Source organism: Ambystoma mexicanum, chromosome 6q, assembly GCF_040938575.1.
Source record: "Ambystoma mexicanum isolate Mex_15411 chromosome 6q, UKY_AmexF1_1, whole genome shotgun sequence".
Lineage (NCBI taxonomy): Eukaryota > Metazoa > Chordata > Amphibia > Caudata > Ambystomatidae > Ambystoma > Ambystoma mexicanum.
The window spans coordinates 1,637,417,308-1,637,439,962 of record NC_090937.1 but is presented as its reverse complement, the minus strand read 5'-3'; the positions used below and the strand labels follow the sequence as shown (position 1 = coordinate 1,637,439,962).

The 22,655-nt window shown below is 46.8% G+C and overlaps 1 protein-coding gene across 2 annotated transcripts in view; it reads right to left on the bottom strand.

Annotated features, from left to right (window-relative positions):
- LOC138516929 (E3 ubiquitin-protein ligase TRIM39-like) overlaps nucleotides 1-22,655 on the bottom strand; it is a 158,750-nt gene that overhangs the window by 47,732 nt on the left and 88,363 nt on the right. For both annotated transcript variants that reach the window (XM_069632393.1, XM_069632394.1), the window contains exon 4: nucleotides 10,286-10,308. In XM_069632393.1, coding sequence (XP_069488494.1) covers nucleotides 10,286-10,308 — 23 coding nt within the window. The remainder of the gene's footprint in view (nucleotides 1-10,285; nucleotides 10,309-22,655) is intronic.

The window sequence follows — 22,655 nt, the reverse complement described above, 5'->3', positions numbered from 1 at the left end:
CCCAGGCCCTGTCATTGGAATCGGTAGATTCCTGATGGAGACAAAATGTCCCCCATGGCCTGTTGCCTTCCATCACCTGTTACCTTGCTCTTCCCGAAGTCCCAGGAAGCCCTGCCTCTGTCCCTTCCCCCTAACTGGCTGTTGGGTGGAAGTTCAATATATGGTAGCGTGGGGAAGTCCGACCAGACTGGCTGGAGCCTTCTCAACAACCGTATGTTGTGGGTACGCCTATGGGTGGGACCTGGGTGAATGGAGTGTGTGACGAATATACATTCTACGTGGTGGCTGTTTAGTATCTGGTGGTTGACACAATGGTTGAGACAGCCCTGCCCGAAACCGGTATGAATGCAGCTTGGAGTGTTGAATGGCTTGGTACTTGTCCCAATACACATAACTTGTTGTGAGTGTCTGGAGAGAAGTGAATGGCCTGAATACCTCGTGTGCCTGATAGGCTGCCTGCCTGCATGAATGCCCGTAGTCGTGATTGGATGCTTGAGTGTGACCCAGCGGAATGAATGGGTGATCAACAGTATATCTGGGGACCTCTCACTGCTAGGAATCGTGTTCAGAAGCTGAAGTCCACTACGACGAGTAACTGGAGTAACTGAAGCTTGATCCTGAAGCCCCGCTGGACGAGAAGAATTGTGGTTGCTCTCCTTCACAATTTGAAAGCTGCTGTGCTTCAAGAACTGACCCAGAGAGGACCTGGTAAGGCGCCCTCTTCCTGAGCTATGAGGGACCATCGTGCACAGCTGATCTTTGTCTAAGCTCCCTGGTAGACAGACCTTCGACAGGCTGCCGCCCCGATACGAGGACTGCTGTGGAACTCCAAGGAGAAGCGCCCGGACTGTTGTCCGCCACTGTCGACGACCGACGTCGCCGACTGGAGCCGCCGTGTTCCCCTTGCCTAAGAACTTAATTGATCCAAGGATGCTCTCGTCCGCATTGTTGCCGCCGTATCCTGCTGGAGAAGGCCTGACCATCGACGCGCCGAGAAGCATCCGCCAGTGGGTTTCCCGCCACCCAAAGACCACAGAGACGCAAACACACAATACATGCTTTCCATAAAACGATCAAATGCAATGAATCAAGCATTGACTTTTTTTTTATGAACAAGTAAACCCACTAGTTAATGCTTTAACTGTAACGCTGTAAAAGCTGTATCAGTCACTACGCACTGTTTTAATCCCAAGCATACAAAACAGGTGAGTTATCATACCATCAGAACAAACAGTACATACTTGAATCTTCATTGGTGGCAAAAGATGTCCATTCATTTACAATATCACATCAAATATATGCAGCATTAAAGACCCAATTAAACTTATTGAACTGACGTTTCCTGCAATGCAAGCATCATACATGTTACACAGCGCATCTCACAGACGCCAGAAAAGGAATTCCCAAATTGCAAAGCTAGGCCCGCCCATGCGGACGGCGCTTATCAAGGAGGACACAAGTGACATCGCGGACGGATACTCCAAGGCAGCGTTGCTGGATCAGTCAAACATATGCTTCAGATACAACTATTCTGTTTGCATCCGTCGGAACAGAACTAACATGTGCTGTAGGAAGAGAGTCACTGTGACCGGAGCACGCTGCTAACATGCAGAAACAAACGTCATGGAAACAGCAATAACTCTGTGATCAGAAAGAAAGTCCAAGTATTGGCGCCATCGCCGCAATGAATGAACGATAAGAATGTATGGAACCTCAGAGCACTCCAGGTGCCTTGGCATCCCACATTCCATCCCAGGTAGCGTGTGCAAGCAGCATGCTATAGAAGCGTAACTGCTCGAGCAATCATGAAAAAGAGACTTAGGCCCTCATTATAGGTTTGCTGGCGTCCCACCAGTAATTCTGGTGGGATACCGTCAAACCTGCCTTACCGTCTACACCGCCCAATAGCCCGGTATTACTGGGATATTACCGTCGCATACATGCCAACATTCAGATGCACCATGGAGGGAGATTTCCACAGCGAAATTTGGAGACGCATATTTCCCCATAGGAATGCATTGGAGCTACAGTTATTTTAGGTGGGAGACTGTGAAAAATAACAATATTTTTCACCTCAAAATCGGAAGTCTCCCGCCTAAATCGGGAGGGCTGGTATATATGCCGTTGGCGGAGAGCTGGTCATTTCCTGACTCACCAGCACCGTTAGTAATGGTGCCTGTGATTCAGGCACTTATATGCCGGTAGGGTGCCTTAACTTCCGGCAGGACAGGCCTGCCAGGAGATCCGTGGCCTCTGCCAGTAAACTTGAAGTGTGCCAGTCTGGAAAAGATGCCCGAATTACCAGTATGTTTTCTGGTCCGGCATACGTATAATGAGGCCTTTAGTGTTATATTCAGCTACCAGAGACCGACTGGGAGGCGAGTGTTGTTGTATCAGTTGAAATTGTGTGACTGATATTGACAGGAAGTGTATTATGTCAAGTTATTAATAAGCTTCAAAACAACTAAATGAAAATGTGTTATAAAAAACAGAAAAAGAGACTTAAGCATCTATTCATCAGCAAATACTCCCAAAAGAAAAATGCAAAGACACCAGAAACCTCCAGGCTGATATTACTCCCAAATGTGAGTGATGGGCTATACCTCCACACCGTGAAATTACCTTAAGGTAACTCCGATGCTCATTGAAGCATAGCATGCTTGCCATTGGTCCATAACAGTTTTGGTTTCTGGTTGTTTAGACTGCATGTGGCGTCATGGGTTCATCCACAGGGTGGGGTCATGTTTTGGTTACGCCCAGAACTAGTAGCAATGCAGTAGCCATTGTAGGGGTAGCCTGTGTACATGAAATGACTGGCGCACTGCGCAGTTACTGATTGCTACAACCAGAACTGACTTTGTTTATTTTCCCACTTGTGCTTCTGATCCTAGATCCACTTCACCCTTATATTTGTGTTCTTGAACTTCAGCCAATAGACAGCAATGAGTGCGCATGTCCTCTTCCTGCTTTCAGAGGCTGTGACCCCACTTCTATAGGTGCTGAGGACAGCCTGGAAGCTATCAATCATAGCTAGCAATTCACTTAACAGGCATTCCGAATCAGGTCTGTTATATGTACACTGGTTCCAAGGTGCCCCAGCCTGTACACATCATCTCGGCCCTTTCATTGGTCAGGTTGCCTGGACTGAGTGTGGCAGCACATTCCTGATTCTAGTCCTCTGCACACCAAGGCAATGCTGTCAGATGCCTGTGAGCTCATCCTTGCTGCAATGCTGTCAGATCCAAGCTGAGCCAGGCCTTGCTGCAAGGACATCAGATGCGACCTGATCGTAGCCTTGCAGCAATGCCAGACGCAACATGAGCCCAGTCTTGCTGCAATACTGCCAGATGCAACCTGAGCCCAGTATTGCTGCAGTGCTGTCAGGTGCAACCTGAGCCCAGTCTTGCTGCAGTGCTGTCAGGTGCAACCTGAGCCCAGTCTTGCTGCAATGCTGTCAGATGCCTGTGAGCTCATCCTTGCTGCAATGCTGTCAGATCCAAGCTGAGCCAGGCCTTGCTGCAAGGACATCAGATGCGACCTGATCGTAGCCTTGCAGCAATGCCAGACGCAACATGAGCCCAGTCTTGCAGCAAAACTGCAAGACGCAATCTGAGCCCAGTCTTGCTGCAATACTCTCCAGATGCAACCTGAGCCCAGTCTTGCTGCAGTGCTGTCAGGTGCAACCTGAGCCCAGTCTTGCTGCAATGCTGTCAGATGCCTGTGAGCTCATCCTTGCTGCAATGCTGTCAGATCCAAGCTGAGCCAGGCCTTGCTGCAAGGACATCAGATGCGACCTGATCGTAGCCTTGCAGCAATGCCAGACGCAACATGAGCCCAGTCTTGCAGCAAAACTGCAAGACGCAATCTGAGCCCAGTCTTGCTGCAATACTGCCAGATGCAACCTGAGCCCAGTCTTGCTGCAGTGCTGTCAGGTGCAACCTGAGCCCAGTCTTGCTGCAATGCTGTCAGATGCCTGTGAGCTCATCCTTGCTGCAATGCTGTCAGATCCAAGCTGAGCCAGGCCTTGCTGCAAGGACATCAGATGCGACCTGATCGTAGCCTTGCAGCAATGCCAGACGCAACATGAGCCCAGTCTTGCAGCAAAACTGCAAGACGCAATCTGAGCCCAGTCTTGCGGCAATACTTCCAGATGCAACCTGAGCCCAGTCTTGCTGCAGTGCTGTCAGGTGCAACCTGTGCCCAGTCTTGCTGCAGTGCTGTCAGGTGCAACCTGTGCCCAGTCTTGCTGCAATGCTGTCAGGTGCAACCTGAGCACAGTCTTGCTGCAATACTCTCCAGATGCAACCGGAGCCCAGCCGTGCTGCAATGCTGTTAGAAGCTACGTGAGCTCAGTCTTGCTGCAGTGCTGTCAGGTGCAACCTGTGCCCAGTCTTGCTGCAATGCTGTCAGATGCCACCTGAGCCCAGTCTTGCTGCAATGCTGTTAGAAGCTACATGAGCTCATCCTTGCTGCAATGCTGTCAGATCCAAGCTGAGCCAGGCCTTGCTGCAAGGACATCAGATGCGACCTGATCGTAGCCTTGCAGCAATGCCAGACGCAACATGAGCCCAGTCTTGCAGCAAAACTGCAAGACGCAATCTGAGCCCAGTCTTGCGGCAATACTTCCAGATGCAACCTGAGCCCAGTCTTGCTGCAGTGCTGTCAGGTGCAACCTGAGCCCAGTCTTGCTGCAGTGCTGTCAGGTGCAACCTGTGCCCAGTCTTGCTGCAATGCTGTCAGGTGCAACCTGTGCCCAGTCTTGCTGCAATACTCTCCAGATGCAACCAGAACCCAGCCGTGCTGCAATGCTGTTAGAAGCTACATGAGCTCAGTCTTGCTGCAGTTCTGTCAGATGCAACCTGAGCCCAGTCTTGCTGCAATGCTGTCAGGTGCAACCTGTGCCCAGTCTTGCTGCAATGCTGTTAGAAGCTACGTGAGCTCAGTCTTGCTGCAGTGCTGTCAGATGCAACCTGAGCCCAGTCTTGCTGCAATGCTGTCACAGATGTAGGCGTGACGGTGCCTTCACAAAAGCACAGAAAAGAACTCCTAGGACAAGATGGTCACACAACAGGGCTTGCTCTGGTAGCGGTTTCTTAGCCAACACTTCCACTGGGGGTGATTTGAGGAGAGGGTAACCCTCAAAGACAAGGTGTGCATAGGCACTTGAAACTCACCATGGGGGGACGCTAGAAGTGGGAGTGGGCTCAGGGCATGGCATTCATTGGGCTTCATCTATCCTGCTCTCTTTTCTACTGTTACCTTAGAATCTCCTCCTGCAACCTGTCATGCTGACATTAGGCCAATGGGGATATGCAAGGCCTGGGCGATTCAAAACCCCAAGTCAAGATGGGCTGTACCCCCTGCTCACTAGTGGAGAGGGATTCCTGTGTGTTGTATCTACCAATGAACCAAGGAGGCCTGTGCAGTTTATGGTGGTTCAGTTATCCCTGCTGCCCCCACCCCATGTTCTTTATTTTCACATAAACCCCTGCACAACTTTATTTTCATATCTTCGAGTCACCTGTTCCTTGCTCTCCTTTTTCTTTAGAAACATATCTTATGAAAGATATTGTACCTTTTCGAAATGTCATTGTCAGACTCCACACTATCCCCCAATTACACGAGCCATAGTTCACATTCCATGGTTCTGGCTGCTGCAGTCCACTGCTGAGCATGCGTCATTGTTTGGTTGGTTTATTCACTTATAATGCGCACCAGACCCAACACCAGCGAACAGCTGTACAGGATATGCGAAGCTTAGGTTACATAGTTACATAATTACACATAATGCTAATAATATATACAGGCCGTAGCAGTAGTTCAGTAGATTATATACAGGTGCATATACAGGTGCATATACAGGTGCATATATCAGCAGGGTGGTCGGGGGAAAGGAGGCACTGGCTAGCTGATCGATTGCTTCAAATGGTAGATGTAATTGGATCTGAATTTAAGGTAGGATTTCTCCTCACGTATAGCGTGGGGCAGAGAGTTCCATACTTGGGCTGCCCGGACGGGGAAGCTGACGCCTCCGGCCTTGGTCAATTTGAATCTAGGAATGATAAGTGTGTTGGCATTGGAGATTCTTGAGGGTCTGGAGGATCTTCTTTCTACATTGCTGAAGCTTGCTCAACCTCTCACATGTTATAATACCATCAAACTGCAGTTCTCTAATCACTGAGGTTACATAAATGGAGGAAAAGGCTCATTTATCAAAATGCTGAGCAACTTAGCAAGATGTGATATAAAACCTATCATATGAAAAATAAAATAAAAAGAGAAACAGGCAGGGGCATGTTCTATTGTGATATGGTTTACAAAACCTTACACATTAATACACAACTGTCAAATTCATCAAATTTACAAAGACACTAACAGTTAAAAGCTTGATTTCTGTAAAATGATATAATTCATGATAAAATAATCATGTAATTCTCATCATCTTTCACGTGCTAATCACATCTAAAAAAAGTCACAGGTTTAATGACTCAATATAAATGTTTTGCCTAACATATTTTAACTCTTAATTGTACAAGTGCCAAAATAAGAGGCCTTTTGTCGCCCGCTAGGAGTTGGCCCCACGGCCTATCGTAAATGCTTATATTTAAACAGGGGATACACTTCTCCAGCCTGCGACGTCTGACAAAAAAGGTGTCTTGGCACATTCAAGCAGGAGATGTTTCCAGATTTCCTTTTCACCTTATTTTTTGCAAAGTTGACAAACACACTCCACCCGGCCCTTCTCTATACTGCATGCTAGATCCCTGACCTTGCGCTGGAGTGTAGCCCCCATTTACTATGTCATTGTGCCCATCTTGGTCAAGATTGGCACCTCCGGACCCACCACTGCACATTGCTCCTCGATTGATCACATCCAAAGGAATAGATTGAATTAACAGCTCAGGTTACCTACCACCAACCATCTGTTTTTTCTATTTCTCCGCACCGAGGCTGATATCCCCCTGAGATCTCTGTTTGCTCAAACCCTCCTCCACCTTCCCAGTAGAATTAGTGGGCCACCTTATGGGATTAAGTGACTGTTTTGGGGTCCTATCAATGTCACACTGTAGGGCCACATTTCAGGTGCTCTTTTCCTCTTTTCCACCAATTTCTAATGCCTGGGGTCCTGTTTGTGCATCACTGTGCCAGGCTACCATTCGTCAAAGACCTGTGTTGCAGTGTTGTCTGTGGGGTGTTCTGATTGAGGCCACTTTTCTCATCCCCTGAGCAACAACCCTTTCTTACATTGGCCAATTCCAATTTTACGGGTCAACACTTTTTCCTACCCACTGCTCTCACCTGGCTACCTATTCCAGATCTTTAAAGAGCACCATAACATCTATGGTCCCGAAATGAGCCCTCCCTCAAAGGCCTACATGATAAGGGCCCTACTCTGGAATTCCTTGGGGAACTCCACGCTACAGAGTACTTTTGTTCGATAGGGCCACTTTACAGACCCTTCCACCTGTGGCCCCAAACTTGCAACCCCGGTGATGTTAGCCCCATCTTTTTCACCTATTAGAACTATCCAGAGTTGGTTTTGACTCAGCGATTGTGATGTTGATTTCCTCTAGATGGTCTTCACTCCTTGGCCTCATAAACAGGGGGCCATTCCTGCCTCGACAAAGATGTTCTGTGCCATGCTTACATGATTTAAAGATTAGAAAGTTCTTTGCCCCCTCCTGCCAATTTTCAACCTCCAATGCAGACACCAGACGCACACTGAACACCCCGCTCTTTGGTTCTGTCTTCGCACCTTACTGGACAATAATAAATGTAAAATTATATAATTCCGCCAACAAGCCTTTTGGGGCAGTCTTCGCCTGCTCCTCAGTTCAGTGCAGATTTTTCAGAAACTTTCTCGAGATCGATTTTGTCCATCTTCTGTCTTCCTTTCTACTCTTTCTCCCAGGGTTCTTGTTAGTATCATTCAAAGAGTCTGGAGATTGTCCCAACTCCCGCAGGCCTTAAGCAGGTTGATGTGTCCGAGCAGGAATGGTCTTTTCCGCAGGACCTTCTTTTGCAGTCAATTTATTAACTGAGCCTTAAACCAATTCCAAGTTTACTTTTAGCTCCCTCAGCTGCTAGGTATGGATTATCAACTCCAAACATACATTATCATACATCGAGGAAATGGAACTAAGCACCATTTTTAATGAAGACATTTCTGGTGAAGTTAGTTTAATGTGGTCATCCAGTTCCCTCAGAGTGTAGTGCATTTCATGCTGGATCGAAACTGGACGAGAGCCTACAGTAGCCAAGCTAGCTTCACGATCGGTATTCGAGTGTACAGTTAAAAATGATCCTCTTCCTTTTCTTGATATCCCAAAGCTCTTGAGTCTGAGGTGTCCTCTAAAGCATGACCGGACAATGCCACCTCTGGAACTTAATTCCAAGAGGCTACGATCGCTAAATGAGTGCATAGTCTTCGCCGGGAGAGGCGAATCCTCACTGCTTGATGCTCGATGGTTATCCTCGAGGCAGTTAGAGGACAACCTCTTTGCGATGGAATCTGACATTTTTGTCTTCTTTGTTTTCACGATCACTGGAGATTCAGTCCTGGGAGTAAGTACTATACACAAGTTCTCTAGTTCCCAGACAGTGACAATTGCCACCTTTTGCCCATTCTAGGCTCCCCCAATTGAAGCCCCCAGCTCAAAATAGGCACACTCCATATTCAGCCTATTTTCACACTCAGGATTTTCACACTCGGGATCTGCGGCAAGCGAGGGTGGAGTGATGAAGCAGAAGATCAATAAAAGAGGGACTGTCTCAATTAGACAAAATCACCTCAGTTCAGCAGTCCCAGACACAGCGGCACGCTGGTGCTGCCCCTTAAACCAACACTACTTGCCTCCACTTTGTGCACCTCCCGCTATGGCGATGCCTCTGGATTCAAGCAGGTGGGGCATAACGGTGCAGAGGATTTTGTCCAAAACAAACTCAGGAGTGAAGCCAGAAAAGTACACAAAGTCTTGACAAGGGTGCCGGACCGGTACCACCGACACTACTTGCCTGCACTTCCCACACGCTTCGCGTTATGGAGATGCCTTTGTACTCCAGCAGGTGGGGCAACCAGGTGTCAGGCGGAGTCCAACTTAAAGGTGCAGAGACTTTTTTCCAAAACAAATTCAGGATTATAACTTCTTGCTGACGCCAGAAAAGTACACACAATCTTGACAAGGGTGCTGCACCGGTACCATCGACACCACTTGTCTCCACTTCGCTATTGTATCGAGTATCCCATGACAATACAATCACATTGACAGGGTTAAAGGCAGTCTGACCCTTACTGGGTATTTCTTTTAGATGAAAGAATACGCGGTAGCCATGACCAGCCATGGAATTTAGAGGGAACTGGCTCATCCCTACAATGGATACCGTCTGTATTCCCTTATTATTCAACGTGCATTTGAAAGGAAGCATCTCGTTGCTTCTTGCCACTCCATCCAAATGCCTAATGCCTCAATCCTTTGCTAAGGATTTCTCAAGCAGACTCTGTAAAGGGGGAAACGTTAATTCCTATTGACAAGGGTGCTTCAGATTGAATAACAATGAGGTTATAGATCCGTATCTAATGTTGACTCGTCTGTAAATTCATCTTGCTCCAAATCTCTAGAGTCTAGAAGCCTTAGGCAGGTCTAGAGCCAAAAATAGAAAGAATCATTGAACGATTTAGAATTGTACAGTTCCAGTCTTTACAGAGACTTTCCAAACCTAATGTAAGATAAAATACATCGCTGTTAGGCAATCATTCAATGGTTTGTTACCTGATTAATGTATGGTTAAAGGTCACCTTTTGTCGTTGCAGGAGGTCAGTAGTAAATTGTCTGTTCATCTATGGGTTGTTGAGTAAGCCATCATCCAAAGAAACGGGGTCATCCTTCTGTGTGTGGCAATGTGCATGCAGGGACTTATTATTGGAGGAGAAGACAGTGGAAGACCAGAGGAACGAGGTATGCGTGGAAGATGTGGGCCCATTAAGAAGGTAGGTTTGACACTGAGCCGTGAGAAGCTTTGAAGAATCAGCAGATAGGCGCAGCGATGAGCGGCACAGACACACCGTGGACATGGGGGCCAGCCGGAAGAGGGGAGCAAGTCAGATGGAGCTTTTATTTATAGTATTTAACGATGGATTGTGTTCTACTAGACCTGAAGAGGGAGCTTCACAGTGACTATTTTAAGCTATTGTGAGTAGGATGACCTCCACCATAATCACCCCATATGAGAGCCTCACTTCTTCAATTAAATATAAGCAGAGGGGCGAAGGAGAAAACAGCCTTACCTGCTCAGGCTGCCTCTGACATCCTGTAAGAGAAGGCAAAACAAAAGGGAGTTTTTACAGCACATATTATATTTTATTTTCTCACAGTAACTATACAAAAGCATATTGTATTACATTTTGTCACAGTAACTATACAAAAAGCAATACGTTGTGGGCAAATGGCGGCAGAGTGTGTGGGGGCGTATTGGAGCTTGTGTATGTGAGGGAAAACAGCATGGGGGAAGTAGCACCAAAGAGGGATGAGGAACAGTGAAAGGGGAAGGAGCACAGTGAGTCCTGGTCTTAGTCATACTTGGATAATTAAAGGAATAGTGTGCTCTAAAATATTATTGGCTAAAAAGAGGGCCCATAATCAAAAATATATCTAAAAAATATTTTTAATCAAAGTCCCTATGTAAAGTATTGAGCAAATGAAGCTCAAACTCAAAAATGTGAAGCACTAGGAGGCATCCATTTTGTGAAATGGATGCCTCCTGTGCTTGCCCTTGCGGCACTAATGAAGCAAAAGCCAGCCAGCTGTAATAAACAACAGCTACCGCTGGGTGGCTCTTGCTTCGTTGGTGCCGGGGGCCAGAGACCAGAGACTGCAGGCAGGAAAGCTGCATCTGGGAAAGTGCTTATTTCTTAATTTCTTAAGCACTAGCTGTGGTTTTCTTTCTAAGTTTTCCGGGCTGGATGAGCCCGGAAAAATTAGAAAGAAAACTGCAGCTTTTAAAACGTTGTATTTATGTTTGTAGTGGCTTCAGCTTGGAGCCCCGGAGTGTAGGGGCTGGGAAGAAGGTCTTTGGGTGATAGAACGAGCATGGGGAAGGGGTAGGTGGGGAATAGGGCATTATCTATGGGGCTGTGGGCCTCATCTCTTAGTATTAGTACATGTTTTTTCCTTTTTTAGCCAGTCTTCCTTTAACAACTTTAGTAAATAATGATTTGCTCTCATGGGGTTTAGCCTCCCTGATTGGCCCTGTAGGTAATCCTTCTGGAGATGTGCACATGGCTGTGAGAGGCAATTTTCACCCCGATTAGACACTGTACTGGCTTTTTACTTAGACAATGAATTAGGTAATGTCCTGAGTCAATTGCCTTTTCAGGTCACATGACGGTCAGTCTGGCTAGGACTTCCGAGCCCTATTGGAAGAATAGCAAAGCAATCGGCGAGTCTCGGTTTCAGACTCTCTTGGACCACTAATTGCCTTTTCCCAGCTTTCAAGCTTTTGCTCCCTCTGCCCACGCCAACTGACCCCTTTAAAGTGGCATGTGGTCATTTTATACCAATACATCACTGCAAATTCTGCATTTTCCTCTTATAAACCACAATGCAACACAGTTTAATTTAATTAAAATGATTCTTTTTTTTGTAACAAAAACTTTTTTTTCATTTGGTGATTGAGACAATTGAAAAGAAAAAAGTTAATAAGAAGGAAAAAAAGAAGAGGAAAAAAGAAAAAAAGAAAAAAAAATCACTTTAACTATTTCAGATGTTTAGTGGATTGTTGCTTAGACAACATGGTCTTAACTATACAGTTACTGTTTGTTGTCAAATTCCAGTCCAATTCCTTTGTGGTCCATAAACGATCAAAGTGATCGATTACATTTTCTAAAAACATGAAACCAGAATTGTACTATTCGGGAAGTCAGTTTCTTGGTCGTGCTTGTCATCAAGACTGACCATGTTTCTTCAGGTGATAATTCAACGTTTCCAGCAGAAACCATGTTCGCATATAATAGTCTATCTTTGTTGAGTACTTTGCAGTCCATAGCTATATGGTATAAAGACTCTATGGGCCTCATTACACGGACGGCGGTAAGGGTTAACGGTCACCGTTAATGGCAACGGTGACCGTTAACCCTTACCGCCGTACTACGAGGTCCCTTAGCGGGTTGGTGCTCTAACGCCTGCTTTTTGCAGGCGTTAAAAACCAACCCGCTAAGGGACCTCGGAGCTAATTACGGCACCGCAAAATTGCGGTGCCGTAATTAGCGCCTTCCCCATTCCCATAGAGCCCTATGGGGCAGAAATGGGAATGGGGAAGGGCAATGGCGGAAGGGGGATTTACCGCCCCACCGACCTTGGGATGGGGCGGTAAATCCCCTTACCGCCAAGGCGGTGCCGGTAATTTACCGGCATGGTCCAGGGTGCTAATAGCACCCTGGATCACCGCCTTCCGTGTAATGAGGCCCTATATCTTCTGTATCTTTGCAGAAGCGACATTGAGTAGAGGTTGGTCTATCTCGATTTCTTGATGATAATACTTCATTAGTCGGTAAGCAGAATTCTGATCGACAGAAGCCCAATGCAGTTGCTATGTTAGGGCAGTGGCCTGCAACCTGTGGCTTTCAGGATGTTTTGACTATGACTCCTATGATACCTCAATATTGACTGTAGTAGGTAGGTTTGAAGGGAGATGTAGTCCAAAGGATCTGGAGAGCTCACACTGGAAATCCCTGTAGTATGGAAATGTATAGCGTGCTACTTACACCCTAGCTGCTATGTCTGCTATGATCTCACCCTCCCTCTCCATTCTCCATTCTGGTCCTACCCACTCGGCTGGACACACTCTTGATGCCTTTATCCACACTGATCTCTTTCTCTCCTCCCCACTGATCACCCCACTCTCCTGGTCAGACCACGCTCTCTTCTCACCTGGGTCCTCTTGGCCTTCTGACCACGCCTCCCCCAGGCATGCCAACCTCGTTCACAAACTACCCTCCGATGAAACGAGTGTCAGCTGCTGCCTTTGCATCTACCTTCCTCCCCCCTGCCCTAACTGCAGACTCTACCTCTGACTCTGCTCTCAGCAACCTCCATCTTGCCATAACCAACACCCTTGACATTCTTGTCCCAGTCACAAGGATCTGCCTGAAACATGCCTCTAGCGTAACACCTGGTACGACTCCGAACTTGCAGCCCTGAAACGCAAGGGCAGAGCTGCGGATCGGATGTGGCAGACCTCAGGCTCAACCTCTGACAAACTGCCATGTCGCCTTTTCCAAAGACTTTCCCATCCACAGCAAGAAAAGTGCCAACATCCAGGCCCGCATCTCTAGTGCATCCAACAACACGGCTGAACTCTTTAAAATGTGCAGGGAAATAGCCAACCCCTCCGCAGTCTCCTCCTCACCTCTTCCCTCTCAGGCCCTTTGCAACGCACTGGCCACACACTTAACTGCAAAAACTCAGCACCCTTGCGTCCCTCTCCCCCTCTCCTTTGCCCATCCCCTTGCCTCTTATAGCCTCCCATTCTCCCTCTGCCTTTCTCTCCCCCTTCTCTCTCATCACACCTGATGAGGTCACCAGAGTTGTCCGCTTCATGAAGGTCTCCTCCAAACAGGTTTCCCCCCGCTCTTCCAGAATCATTAAGGACAATATTGTCTCCCTTGCCCCGGCACTCGCTGATTTCTGCAACTACTCTTTTGCTACTGGATCTTCCCCCTCCTCCCTTAAGCACTCCCTTGTGCGCCCCCCCCCTGAAAAAACCTTCTGCAGACCCTACTTGTCCAGCCAACTACCGTCCCATATCTATCACTTCCGTTCTTGGGAAACTCCTGGAGAAGCTGGTCTTCCCCCAACTGACCGAGCACACTGAACTAGTTGGTTGCCTCCACAACCATCAATGTGGATTCTGAGCATCCAGAGGCACGGGAACTGCTCTTCTGAACACCCATGAGAACCTGCTTGCATCTCTTGATTCCAACTCGCATTTGATACTGTCAACCACTCCATCCTCATAAAACGGCTCCACGATAACCTGGACTGTCTGACCTCCTTCCTTAGTCACTGCCTGTCCCTGGTTATTCTGGGCTCTTTCTCCTCCCTCACCTCTATCTCCACCTGCGGCTTCCCCCAGGGCGCCAACCTCTTTCCCTGCCTGTTTAACAACTACCTTGCTCCACTTGCACACCTCATGTCCACCTTCTCCTGAAACTTCCAGTGTTATGCAGATGACAAACAACTCTTCTTCAAACTTCCCTCTGACCCTCTTATTACTTCCTCCATCATTCCTGACTGCCTATCTGCTATCCAATCCTGGTGTACTTCCAATGATCTCTGCCTCAACGCCAGAAAGACTGAGATCCTTCCTATCGGGACTCCTGCTCCCTCCTTCTTCCCCTCACTCTGACCCTCTTTTATGGGCTCTCCCCTTCTCCATCATCGGATGCCAGAAATCTTGGAGTCATCTTCGACTCCTATCTCTCCTTCACCCTTCACATTCAGGACCTTGCCAAGAAGTCCCACTTTCAACTCCACCTCATCAAAGGAATTCTTCCTTTTCCTCACTTTTCCCAGAAGTTCAATGTCTCTCTCCAGAGCTCTGTTTTTCACTAGGCTAGACTACTGCAATAGCCTTTTCCTCAATCTACCCTCTTCTTTTCTACGATCCCTCCACTAATCCAGAATAGGGCTGCAAGACTTATCCTTGGCCTCAAGCCCAGGGACTGCATCTCTCCAGCCCTAAAAATATTCCAATGGCTCCTGGTTGCTGCAAGAATCAAATTCAAATCCCTCTGCATCATCCACAAGGCTGTCTGGGGCCAGGGGCCACGCTATCTACAACTTGCTCTCACTGAATACTCTCCTTCCAGATCTTTACATTCCTCCAGCACCAACTCTCTCTGTGTTAAGCGCTTCACTAAACAGCGAGCTGGTGGTCGATCTCTTTCCGCAGCAGACTTCCTCCTATGGAATAGCCTCCACCTTCCTCTTTGTCTTGAGCCGGATCTCCTCAAATTTCTGAAGCTCCTCAAGACTTTCCTTTTCAACTCCTCCTTCCCTTCCTCCCTCCCTCCTCTGGTAATCCCACAGTTGCTGAGATTGGTGACCAGGGCCCTAAGGTGTCCTCCCGGGTCCTGGCCTTTCACACCCAATCGCCTACAGCCTCCACCCCTCCCAGCACTTCGCCTTCGCACCCTCTGGCCTTTGTCACTGCAGGCCTGCACTTACTCATTTATTGGCGGCTGACTACTCCACCTAGGCACTTACAGCGGCTCACTCCCTGGCACTTCCCACTTGATACAACTAACACTTACCCCCCACTCCTTCATCCCTTCTCTCTCTTTGCACGTGCACGTCTTGAATGCTCCCAAGGTCCAGTAGGTCCGCCTCTATCTATCATTGTTGTATTTGTTCTTCATTCCCATGACCCTTAGCTTTTGCCCTGTGGGCGCTTTGAAACACATGTTGTACATGGGGTAGGGCCAAGCATGATTTGCATATGGTCTTTCCCCTTCTGTAATGGCTTGGCAGGCGAAGAACGATGGTCTGGAGGGTTGCCCCGAGCAATGCCAGTGGTTAAGATTCAGTCTAAACCTTCTAGCCATCACCTCTTTGTTTTTGCTTTGTCACCCCGAGTGGGACGGGTATGCCCAGACGTGGGTCCCGTGCCTGCTGGGCCTAGAGACCCAAGCTACTCCTCACTGATGAGCCCCAACAAGGGCGAAACATGTTTGGGGATGCTTGTGGTCTCGTGCAAAAGGGATGTGACCTAGCAGTACGGGCTGGACTGCCCATTTTGGGGTGGGGCCAAGCCTGATTTGCATATGGTCATTCCCCTTCTGTAATGGCTTGGCAGGCGAAGAACGATGGTCTGGAGGGTTGCCCGAGCAATGCCAGTGGTTAAGATTCAGTCTAAACCTTCCAGCCATCACCTCTTTGTTTTTGTGTGTTAGGAGCAGCCCAATGGCATCTGTACTGAATATTGTATGGTCAATTCTGCTGTTCGTCAGGGATGCGTACTAGCGTACTAGCTCCCCTGCTTTTTTCTCTTTACATAAATGATCTACAAGATGTCTATGCAAACAGGGGCTGATTTTCCGTAACTAGGTACTAATAAACTACCTGTCCTGGCTTATGCAGACTATACCGTTCCATTACCCCATACTCCTCGAGCACTCTAGGTCCATATTGCAGCTTATACAGACTTCATAGCTGATTATGACATTATGTTAAACGTAGCAAAATCAGCTGTGATAGTCTGTCAACTTGGAACTAGATACATTAAGAATCCATCCATGCTTGGCAGCACCAAGCTGAACCCCCATGTCCATGATTATGAACAAAAAGAAGGCATAGTAGTTTCGTCCTTTTTTCCTTTCCCCTCCTCTATTGTGTATTCAATATGTATCACTCCCTTGTTCCCTCCCTTTGCCCTGTGGGTGCTTTGAAACAGTATGTACTTGCTGTATAAGAGCCTAACAAGCGTACAATAAATAAATAAATACCTTGACATACAATTTGCCGCTCAACTAAATGGTGCCCCTTATTTTACTAAACAGGTAACTCGATTCAATTAAGGTCTGGGAGGAGTCGACAGATTTAGAAGATATATATTTTTTTAAACCTTTATTTCGATTTTACAAGTTTACAAGTGTAAAGCTCTTGCAGATGCCAATTATGGGTCTTCTCTATGGGGGATCAGGAATACCAAACCCCTTCAAGTAGTAGGAAATGACTTCATAAGGAGAGTGCTTGTACTATCCCGATCATCCTCCAATTTTGGGGCACATTTTGAATTGGGTTTGGATTTTGGGTCAGATAATTTGACTGTACAGCCGGTTTACCTTTGGCTTCGCTTGTGGTGTAATCCAAAAGCACAATTATCACCAGCAATCATATCTACTGTAATGGCCCAAGATGGCTTGAAAGCGATCCACTGGCTGAAAGACGTCAAGGCCTACTTGGGGAAAATAGATGCTTCCTATGCGTGTTCATCACCTGCTAGATTGGGACCGGCTGTAATTAGGAATTACAGTGCTATGCCCAAGACTAGGGTGAAGCATATGGCGTTAATAACACGTTCAATCGAAGCTACATAATCATTTCATCTAGGCCGAATGAAAACTACTTGCTCTGGCCAAACAAGCCGGCTGAAAGAATTCCAATAACTAAGGCTTGCTTTAATTGCATTTCCCTGAGAGCAATCACGGCTATGTGGTCCTCTAGACCCACTGAAAAGTACCGGCCTTTCTGTCTGATCCATGAAGAGGACCGGCTTCACTTTATCCTCTTTTGTCCTGTATACTCCGATCTACGGGATAGAACATTGAAACCTATTCTTAAAATGGCTAACTTTACACCATGTGCCCAGTCCTAATTTACCTATTATGGGCATATACCCCACTAGTTTGTTGTTATATATTATCTTTTATGAAAATAACTGTTGTCTAGGTGTAAATCTCTAGGTGTGTCCTAGTTTAGCCTTCTGCTATCAGTTATATTAGTCAAACCTGTAATTACAACTCATGAATGTTTTATATTTTTTACCTGCTCTGATCCCCTATATTAATATTCAGAGCTACGGCTGGAGTAATTTCTAATTATGAATGTTGTAGTATTTTCTTCTGCTTTTCTGATGTTTACTGATGTATTTTTTGTCTTCTTTGTTTAACCTTTATTATGCAATTGTATGCGATGATTTTATTTTATGGATAGATGTTTTCTATCCGAAATAAACATTGAATTGAATTGAATGAAGCCTGAGTGGTACTAAACACTGTTTTTCCTTTGTCCGCTGGGTTCAATAGGGCCTCCCAGTAACCCTTGGTTAAATCTAGTGTTGTGATGTACATAGAGTTTTCCAGTCTCTCGATTAGTTAGTCGATTCTGGACGTCAGATAATTATCGAAGACCAAAATGGAATTCAGTGTCTGAAAATAGATGCAAAATTGACAGGCATCATGGGTTTGGCAACAAGAACAACCGGAAAGGACTACATACCCTCTCAGGGCTGTAAAACTCCCAATTGCAAGTTAGCCCGTCCAGATTTAAGGGTGCTGGTAAAACCGTACCGGCACCGTTTTCCGGACTGGCTTACTACGAGTTCTGTGGCCGTGTGGCGTTATACCCACCAGGTCTGACCTGGTGGGTGTAACTCCACCGGCCGTAGACGGATGCAGAAACACCGGCACCATTACGCATGGTGCCGGTGTTTCCGCGGTCCCCATTCCCGCTGAGTCCTATGGGACTCAGCGGGAATGGGGAGTAATAGAATGCCGTGCCAGAATTACCAGACCACCGGGGCTATAATGCCCTGGTAATTCCGGCAAGTCTGGCACCGTTAATTCCCCACGGGTCCGGCGACAGCCTGCTGGTTTTACCGGCACGGCTACCGCCGGATTCCTAATGAGGCCTTTTGTCTATTTCTTCTGCTATGATCCTCCAATGAATCTCAGGGATTCTATGTGGTTTGAGGTTGATTGGTCTGTTCAGGAGGTGTTCTAATGTAGTTTAGAAATGTTTGACTCTCCCTGGTTTCTCAGAGAAGACTTCAGAGAATTTACTCAACAGGCCTGGGAGGCCCCTTGTTTGGCTCATAGTCAGATTCTCCAGGATTTGGTTAAGCTTTTTTTTTTATAGTAGACCAAATGTGTGGCGATGGGATGATAATCTCTTCAACAGGTTCTTCTTTCTAAATCTTTAATACGGTTTAGATGATAGATTGTTCTGCCTTCTAACAGGATAGGAGACTATGTACTTACTTTTGAGGATGCTATATTGACCATACCATCTCAAGATCATCTTATATTCGGAGGCAGGTAATATAACTAATACCTGGCCTACTAAAGAACTAGCTACCGCCTGTTTCTCATGTGTGCCTTTCAGATGTTCCTGGGCTCTTGAGAGGTAACTATTAACAATTTCTCTTACACTGGCATGTGGGGTTTTAGTTTGGAAGCCCCTTGGTATATCAGTAAAGGAGCCTCCTCCCTTTCCTCCCAAGTCTCCTTCAACTTGTCGCGCACATCTTGAGCCATATAAGAGCTTGAATGGAGAGTATCCCAAAGAGGATTGGGGAGTTGTCCAGACCACAAAGAGGTTCAAGGTATCATCACATCTCAATGTTTACCATGGGTTTTCACCAATTTTCAAGGTCTCAAAGCGTTCCACCAAACTATCTGTCTGGGGATTGGTAAATGGATGTGCGTAGAGTTTTGATATTAACTACCTCCTTCCCCTACTGCATGGGGCAGGACATGAATGTCGCCCCTGGTCACTTAAAATGTCCTCTGCGAACCCCACTTGGTAGAGGAAGAGAATTAGATGTTTATGTATCTGCTGGGTGGTATTGTCCCTCATGGGAAAAGCCTCTCGATAGCGGGTAGTATAGTCCAAAAATACATGTTATACTTGCTCCCAGCTTACATGATTCAAAGGACTCGCCATGACCATGGCAAGTTTTTAAAACGGTACCTCAATAATGCGTAAGGGATGTAGGGAGCGATTTGGACAGGTGGGTGAGGTTTTCTGACAAATTAAACAATTGGCCACCTAGGTCTTGATATCTGCGTAAATGCCAAGCCAATACATTTGTTTTGTACTTGATCTTGCCTTTTTGTTACGACCTGGTGGATAGCCGGTGGGAACGGGCTATCTGCATGACCACTCTTCGGTGGATCCCATCTCGTTCATTGTACCCTCAGTTTTGTAGGCCCTTCTTTGCAAGGAACAAGGGTACAATCTAATCCCAACCCCAGCTTTCAGGGATAGTTCTTTCAAATGTTTCTGTCAGGTTTTGGTCATATTGCTGGGCAAAGGCTAGGTCAGATAAGGTAGTGTTATCGTTCCCCTCAGTTGGAGAACCCAGCGTCAAGTTTTTAATCTCTGCCCTGAAGCCTAGGGAGCCTCTAGATGTGTCAGGCAGATTTTCTACGTTGTGTAAGGTGGGGACTATTGCTTTCTCTAGGATTCCCTGTGCAATGGGTTCCCCTTACTTTACAGTATAAAACTGGCTTCCAGCATTATGAACCACCATTTGAATCTCCCCTCCGTAGTCTGGGTCCATGACCCTGAATGCAACATCCAAGGACTATTTCCAAGATAGGCCCGACTTAGCGGCCAGCTGGAGAAAACTGCTGTGGGGGTTGGAGTGGACTGATTTTCTGAGCCTGGTATGAAACAGCGTTCTTCCTCAACCAGGCGTTTCCACGTTTCCACTTCCCTTAGACTAAAGAAATCAAAACCGATGGACTGGGGGCAAGTGGTCCTTTCTGGTAACTTAGCGGTTAGACTCAAATGGCTCACCAAATGGGACCCAACTGTGTATCTGGTTGTTCATGTCCCACTCTGGCAGCACTTGTGGTAAGTCTGATTCAGCTGGTGGACAAGAGATCATGTTTTGTAAAGCTTTTTATTACCGAAAGGAAAGAATTCCGTTTTTAAGAGATATTTGCCCTACGTGCTCGTCAGGATGTCTTAACAATGAAAATCAGTCCTAAGGCACAACCCTATTGTACTCTAAGTCTAGCCCTACCTCTAACGAAAAGGAATAACATACACTCTCCCAAAGCATGTCTGGAATGGGACTTTGTCTCAGTCCTATTAGCTCTTGGTTGATTTCTGACTTCCAAAAAGTGTCTCGCTGGTGTGTTTGTAGTTACACAATTCAAATTTTGATAAAAAAAATATCTCTTCACTCAGGTTTCTCCCAAGCCACGTGCTTGTTTGTTCAGTTCCCTGTTCAAAAGTATATTCTCTCTTCCCTTTTATGGGTTTGCTCTCTGGTAATCCACCGTAGGCTATTGTGACTCTCAACCCCACTCTGTGTATAATATTTCTTATATCCTCCTTTGTCTTAGTGTCTCTCACCCTCTGTTGGGTTCCCTGAGGTTCCATCCCTGCTTGAGGTATTTTCTCTTTCTCCCCGGTGTGGAAATCTCTTTCTCATCCGGCTTGGGGTTCTTTCTCTTTCAGCCCTGCGTGGAGCTCTTCCTTTCTCACCCCGGCTTGCGACTCTTTCTTTCGCACCCCGGCTTGGTGGCCTCCATCGCTCACCCCATCTCGGGGCACTTTTTCTTTCTTTTCCAGCCTCCACCTGGAACAACAACGTACCATTATTGAAATTGAAGCTGCACACACACATCCTTCTGCAACCTTACAATGCAGGAAACCCATTCTGAGGATTCTACTTCATAAATAATTCTCCTACTATTGAGGTTATCTCATTTTGCTGCTCTCCAGAATGGGCAGAGTATTGTATCAGATGTCCACAGCACCAGTTCGGAGTCTGATCTGATGCTGGAAACCTCTGTTCTCCCGAGTTACTTCATGAAGACAAATGGAAACTTCTCCACAATGTCTGTGCAATTGTCATGCTCAGGATTCTTTGAGGTGTAAGACGTTGTGATTGGTAGCTGCATCCATTTTGGCGTGCAGTGCGGCCTGGTGCAAGAACCATAGGCGAGGGGCTCGGTTCCCTCTGATGTAAACTTCATCCCATGCTGATAGGTTATTGAAGTTCAAGATCACAGTAAAATATCCCAGCACACCCACCTTGTATCCAGAGTAGCATCCAATGTCTGTGGGTCCCCCATTATGCAATATACAGCAATGGTCATACATGCCTTTACTGATTATAGCGTACTGGCATTCAGCATCAAACAGTACTCTAACCGCCATCCCCGCTAACATCCAAGCATCATGTGTAGCGGCTGCATTCACATCTCCTAGGCAGATGAGGGTCATCACCATTCCCCCATTGCGTGGTGGGTCACCTTCCTGGACCAGAGCAATATTCAATTGGCACTTTTCACGCTTCTGTGAATCTCACTTGGACATAAACACTCGGGCAAAGTGTTCTCTCTTGCCACACCAGGCACAGGTGTTTCCCATGGCCGCATAGGACTTGAAGCTCCCCAGGAGTTCAAGAGAGCCACACGTGAAGCAATCCGGCATCCTCTTGGGACCACTAGGTTTCTTGGTGATCATCCTTCTGCTTTCGGGAGAACCCTAAAACATGTTTAGCAGGAATTTACCTTGTCCTCCTCTTCTGCACAGATCCTGTTCTGTTCCATGGACTTGGCCAAGGCTATGGCTTGCCCTTATATGCAACAATCACAAGTTCTCTCTATTTGGTCTCTCGTCACTTTGTTAAGAAAAGGTCTGAATTCGCAAATACTTGTGATTCCATGTCCAGGGTAACAGGAGTCTGTGTGTGTGCTGACAGCAGATCCAGGTTCCCTCAAGGGTACTTTGCTGTGTCTATGGTAATCTGAGCAGTAGCATGGTTGAGGGTGTGTGTGCGGGTGTGCAAAACAGTGTTGATGACAAGGTCTGCTTAACTGATTGTCTCTCTGTTGTTTCTTATGTCACTGCTGGAATATTGGCAGTGTTGTTTCTTTAGGCGTCTTACATGGTGCCTTCCTGTCCTTCGCTTTGTTTGATGTGGGAAAGCGCAGGGGTCAGCACGCTATTGAATTCTGTACAAACAACGCTTGTGATTTGTTTCCAGGCTTTCCTGTATGGTCTAAGGAGATGATTGGACGTGCTTTAGTGGACATGTACATTGCGAGTCAACACCCTTCAGTGGATGTCAGCTTGATGAAAGCGTATCTAGGCTCCAGTCGGCTTGCGTGCAGTGAGTTTAGCCAGTGAGCTCTG